Source organism: Perca flavescens, chromosome 20, assembly GCF_004354835.1.
Source record: "Perca flavescens isolate YP-PL-M2 chromosome 20, PFLA_1.0, whole genome shotgun sequence".
NCBI classification, from domain to species: domain Eukaryota; kingdom Metazoa; phylum Chordata; class Actinopteri; order Perciformes; family Percidae; genus Perca; species Perca flavescens.
This window is the reverse complement of record NC_041350.1, coordinates 17,546,638-17,552,893: the sequence shown is the minus strand read 5'-3', so window position 1 is coordinate 17,552,893 and position 6,256 is coordinate 17,546,638. Positions and strand designations below refer to the sequence as shown.

General features: G+C 40.3%; 1 protein-coding gene across 1 annotated transcript; it reads left to right on the top strand.

The window, feature by feature from the left end:
• Positions 1 to 2,171: 2,171 nt before the first annotated feature.
• On the top strand, positions 2,172 to 5,171 carry LOC114547247 (cannabinoid receptor type 1B). Its single transcript, XM_028566500.1, has 2 exons — positions 2,172 to 2,440; positions 3,138 to 5,171. Exon 2 carries the CDS (start codon positions 3,214 to 3,216, stop codon positions 4,639 to 4,641), a length of 1,428 nt encoding a protein of 475 aa, XP_028422301.1. The 5' UTR covers positions 2,172 to 2,440; positions 3,138 to 3,213; the 3' UTR covers positions 4,642 to 5,171.
• The last annotated feature ends 1,085 nt before the right edge of the window (positions 5,172 to 6,256 follow it).

The window sequence follows — 6,256 nt, the reverse complement described above, 5'->3', positions numbered from 1 at the left end:
TTAATTATAAATGAATGCAACAAACAACAGTCATTAACAAGATATTTCAGTGTAATATTTTACACTGTCTGTGCAAAATATATTGTACATATTGGATATAGTGTTCTGCCTTAAGTGATCAATAGCTGCTTGAATCTGCTTCTGCCTCTTCTGTTCTGCCAAAACTGGAAGCACTGGCATCATGTGCAAAGTCTTTCATTGTTTTCCCATAATGTTGCATCGCCAAATGTCATGTATTTTCCACAACAAGATACATGTAATTTGGGAGCTCTGCTGGGAGTGCATAGTGGAAATAATTGTGCAGCTGGGCAGGACAGGAAAAGGACTCATGCATGTGACCCCCAACTGCAGTACATAAATAAATAGTGGAGAATATTTAGAATGGACTTTTAGTAGGACTGTGGCTTTAAAATTGCACAAAGATTATTCTGTATGGCGTTTTTATTTTTATTTTACTATCAGCATGATCACACTGTAACAAACTACAAAAGCAGTAATTAAAGAAGTATTCACATATTTAAAATCAGCAACGCTACAATGTATATAATTGTGTTATACAGGTAAAAGTCCTGCATGCAAGAATATCCACAACAAAATGTACTTTCAATATCAAAAGTGAAAGTACTGTGCAGAAAGGCTATTTTCAAACTGATATTATGACTCATTATGTTTCATAGCCTATTACTAGTTTGTCTTTACTGATACATTAACATGTAAGCGTGGTAAATGGGATTGATGTTGTGCTGTGATATTTGAATGATATGGATAATCAGAATTTTTTGCAAGATAATCAGTGTTTTTTGAAATTCCTTTTTCTAATTTTAGAATAATTAATTATGCATTATTTATGTTTACAGTATCACAGACCCAGCTGTAAAACATGGTTAAATACAATTAACTATTAAATGCTCTAGATCTGTGAGTGATGTCAACAGTATACTTTCTACACAACCCTGCCCCTCCCAAATAAGTTTATTTCTGTTGTTGAAGTTATATAATAATTTGTTCATAACAGGGAGTTAAACTGTATTTCTTAGTCTGTCCCTTTGTGGTTTTTAGAACATCTCACTAAATGACTGCAGTTGAAAATGAACCAGCTGGCTGACACTGGCACATTTACAGAAATGTTGATTCATGGTTGATGTCCTTATAAATAAAGAAACAAAATGAAACTGACATCTACTTGACCCAAAACATGAAAAATGTGACTGTGTGGGTTAACATACTGTACATTTCTTGAAAAATGAATATATATGTGTTCATGCAACATATACAACAACAAATATTTCCTTATTTGGTATAAAAACAATGAATTATGATAATTGTGGCAAAAGGAGGGGTTACCACTTCAATACTTTAAATCTTTTAATCTTCTCATCCCGGACACCTCCATGACCTGTTGCCCTCTGGCAGGCGCTACAGGTCCATCAAAGCACAACCCACCAGACATAAGAACAGTTTCTTTCCCTGAGCCACAAGCACACATCACTAGAAGCATCCAATGACCCCTAATGTGCAATATGATGATGAGGGCGATCCACTGTAGGCTATCTTGTGCAGTGATTACATTCATAGTAGTGCAATAATTAAATTTATTCTATAGTGTAATTAATACCAGTGAAATATTTACATGTATTCTTGTGCAATACAAACTTATTCTAGTACAAAATCATATTGAATTTATTAATTTAGTTATGTTTGAACCTGTGTTGTTGGCTGTGGATGTTTGTTTGCTTAAGTTGTTTTTGTTTTTCCATTTTTTTCATCAGTAGTAGCACTCCTAATTTTGTATTCTGTACACTGACAAGGTTTGCCATTTCTATTTAATCAGGTGAGAAACAAGCATGCAAGCATTTGAAGAGAGAAAAATGTTAGATATGGGACACTAAACACTGAAACACATGGGTTAAAGGCTGGACTTCATGTCTTGTCTACAACAGCGGCTTTGGTCTTGCATAAATATGTGTGTGTGTGTGTGTGTGTGTGTGTGTGTGTGTGTGTGTGTGTGTGTGTGTGTGTGTGTGTGTGTGTGTGTGTGTGTGTGCGCGCGCGCGAGCATCATACACACGCGCACACGTGTATGATGCTCAGGGATGGACTACACTCCTACTGCGCTCAAACACATCAGACCACGTGACCAGCACGCGCACAAAAAGGAGTGTTAACAGCGCCCGCTCCCACAAACACACTCTCTCTCTCTTCACCGACTGCCTGCTCGCCTTTAGGCTACTGTATTTGACATTGAAAGTATCCAGGGAGTCAGCCCAAATCGTCAAAACAGCAATTGTAATTTCCCATTGGCTTCCAGTTCTTTGTGGAGTAGCTGCAACTGTTGGTGAAGAGAGTGAAGACAACAGACTGGTTTACTCCCAGTTTAGTGACAATCTTTATTTTATTTTTTTTGCATCATGGCTAAGATGTTTCTGACGAGAAAATCAAGGTACGTTTTTAATTTCTTTATTGATTTTTATATTGTGATAGTTTTTAATTTGTGTGTTATCCTAATTTATTTAGTCGTGCTTACGTTGTTGTTATTGCTCAATACTTTAGCATGGATCCAAACTGTATTTAGAAACATCATTAAAGACTTTATTTTAATGTAGGCCTATTGCATTTGCAATAGTTGTTAGTCAACACTGTTTCTGTTCTTCAAACAATGTATTTTTTCCAAAACCTTCATGCAAACGTAACTGTTAGTACTTAATATCATCATTACTGGCATCAAAATGTAAATGGATAATTGGACAGATATGTGCACTCTATCTTTTTTCTCCCTTGATGCCTAATTAATCCAATGATTATTGAGGAAACAAAACAGCTTAATGCTGACCTGCTTTAATTAATAAGAAAGCCTGTCCGTCCTACATACTTAAGGCAATGATTTCCCCTGAGGCTGCCTAGGTTTGTCATCAACTGTTCAGTTTCCCACTATTGTCTGGGATGCATCTGCTCTGGAGTCAGCTGGCTGATACACAGATTCCCCAAAATATCTCCCAGCAACAAATTCATTTTGCGCTATATTAATTATGAGTGTTACATTGTGTATTCAAACAATTTAAGAATTTAATGTAATACGATGAATTTAGTAATGAATAACTTATTACAATCTTTATGGGGAATTTTTTTTTTCTTCATAGATTTCCTTCTGCACGGATGTAATGCTTTTAGACCACATACCTCTCTACTGAGCATCTCTACAGCCACAAACCAGCCATGAAGTCGGCTTTGCAAAGGATAGCAGGCACCACAATGAGTACATTAACAACAGGTGTCCAGTATCTTGGCTCAAACGACGCCAGCTACAACGACGCCTCCATTGACTCGAGTCTAATCAAGAACCGATTCCACTTTGAGAAGCCTCACTCTGCCTCGATTAGTAACTCCTTTCCCGGACTCGTCCCTGGAAATAAGGAGGTCATTTACAGTGGCCTCTCTCCCATTTTCCCAACAAATGTAACAGACTTTCTGCTGAGCAATGGCACCTCTCTCAGCGGAGGGGTGGCACAGTGTGGGGAGGACTTTGTGGACAACATGGAGTGTTTTATGATTCTGACACCCAGTCAGCAGCTCGCAGTCGCCATCCTGGCACTCACCCTGGGTACATTTACAGTGCTGGAAAACCTCATGGTGCTGTGTGTGATCCTACACTCCCAGACGCTTCGATCTCGGCCTTCCTATCACTTCATAGGCAGCCTGGCTGTGGCTGATCTGATAGGCAGCATAATCTTTGTCTACAGCTTCCTGGATTTCCACGTCCTCCACAGGAAGGACAGCCCCAATATTTTCCTTTTCAAGCTGGCCGGGGTCATCGCCTCCTTCACCGCCTCTGTTGGCAGTCTGTTTCTCACTGCGATTGACCGCTACATCTCCATCCACAGGCCCATGTCGTACAAACGCATCGTCACAAAGACTAAAGCAGTTATTGCCTTCAGTGTGATGTGGACCATCTCTATCGTCTTCTCACTGCTGCCGCTGCTGGGGTGGAACTGCAAGCGTCTCAACTCTGTCTGCTCGGATATTTTCCCTCTAATCGACCAGAAGTACTTGATGTTCTGGATCGGGATGACAATTATCTTGGTCCTGTTCATCATCTACGCCTACATGTTCATCCTCTGGAAGTCCCACCACCATGCTGTCCGCATGCTGAGCCGCAGCTCCCAGAGGAGTGTGATTGTCTACACCGCAGAGGGGACCAAAGTGCAGACGGTGAGGCCCGACCAGGCCCGGATGGACCTCCGTCTGGCTAAAACCCTGGTTCTGATCCTGGTGGCCCTTATCATCTGCTGGGGCCCACTTCTAGCTATCATGGTTTACGACCTCTTTGGGAAGGTGAACGACTTCATCAAGACTGTGTTTGCCTTTTGCAGCATGCTCACCCTGCTCAACTCCACCGTGAACCCTGTGATCTACGCCATGAGGAGCAAAGACCTGCGCAGGGCCTTCCTCAACATCTGCCATATGTGCCAGGGAACGACGCAGTCTCTGGACAACAGCGCAGAGAGTGATTGGAACAGCAGGAGTGTGAGAGGCACAACAGGTGGGGTGGGGAAAAATGACGCCGGTTGTGTAAAGAATCGAATAAAAGTAGCCCAGGTTACCGTTTCTGGAGTGACTGAGACTTCTACTGCAGAGCCAGTCTAAGAAATATGGTATAACTGTAAAGTTATTGTAGAATAGCCCCGACCCTCCCAGTGCACTGCAGGTTTCTGTTACTGTGAAATGTGCCAAAAAATGACTTAGATACAGAACTGAAGAGTTTTTGTTGATTTTAAGCTGAAATCTGTAATATTGACATATTACGTTACCCAACTGTGTGGTATAGTGTAGTCTGGCATTTCCAGACCTTCCTCTACAGCGCTGCGGAGGAAGGTCTGCCGAGTCCACACACAGCATTCCGGGATGGGAGAAAAACATGCTCTGGTTTATTGGCATTTCTCTTAACCAATCACAATCGGCTCTAAGCGCCATACGCAGGTACGGTGTTGTGTCTCTGCAAAATAGCCTTGAGAAGGAACTTGTTTTGGTGGAATGTGCATGTAGGGAGGCGAGCTCTGGATATGTGATGAGAATTTTACTCATAAAAAGATAAATATAGTTAGATTTTCAGTTCTAGCTCGGAGGAGGTTCCTGAATCAACCGGAGTTTAGAATGCCAACACAAAGAAAGCGGAAGGAGAGGGACATCCGGCAGAAAATGAGGGAGCCTGAACCTCCGGCGGCACCGGAACAATCCCGTAAATGAAACGTTGTCGATATAGACTAGGTGCAGTGTGACGAGACTCTACTGTGCATTATCTCTTTACTTTGTTTCGGAGAAATAGTTTGTTATGTTGCACAAGTCTGATTGACAATGCCAATTTGATCTTATTTCATTCGGTAAACAATACCATATAGCCGTACAAGTTTTTTCTGCAACAACAGTTACAAGCACAACACTCTGACCTGTCACCTTTGTGGTTTGAATGGGCATAAAGTTACAGATAGAAGTTAGAAAATATGGCACTTCCTTTCTTTTTCACATCATAGGAATATTGTGGCAGTAATGCAAGGTGAAAATGTGTCTACCGTCATGTAAAATGTCAGTTTCTTATGACAGCACACTGCTTGTAAGTAAAATCAGCATCCCATTAGTGATTTGAAATCAGCTACTGATGCTTTTGTAAGACCATGATATTGTAAGATTTTTGTTATTTTACTTTATTTATTGTTTGTTTTAAACTTGTACTTTGCAAAGCAAAATGATGAGGCAACTTTGAATATGAACAGCTTTTGGAACTTCAGTCTGTAGTAATTTGGGAATGTTACATTGCTGCTTATGACATATGTGCTTATAAACCAGTTACAGAATTTTGTGGGAAGCTACACTTTGGTATTTATGTGAAGCATCCATTGTGCCATTGTGTCTCATAACAGTGTGTAAAAGCAAGGACATGTATTCAATAAATCTATGAAATGTGTCTATTTTCATCACTTTTGTCAACATATCTTGTGTCTTTTTTTCTCTATAAAACAATAAAATCAGCAAACCCTCACATCTGCACCTGTGGCTAATAGTGTGAGTGTGTGTGACTGTGTGTTTATTGCTGTGGGCCAGACTGTTTTGGATTTTTGATTAGATTAGATCCACATTTATTGTCATTGCACAGAGTACAAGTACTGAGACATCGAAGTGTGGTTTAGTATCTAACCAGAAGTGCTAAAAAATAAAAATTGGGGACCCTGTACAGTATTGTACAAAAGTATAGTGGCAATTTCAA

Excerpts from the sequence above, each read along its gene's own strand:
- LOC114547247 (XM_028566500.1), top strand. The coding sequence starts at position 3,214 with ATGAAGTCGGCTTTGCAAAGGATAGCAGGCACCACAATGAGTACATTA.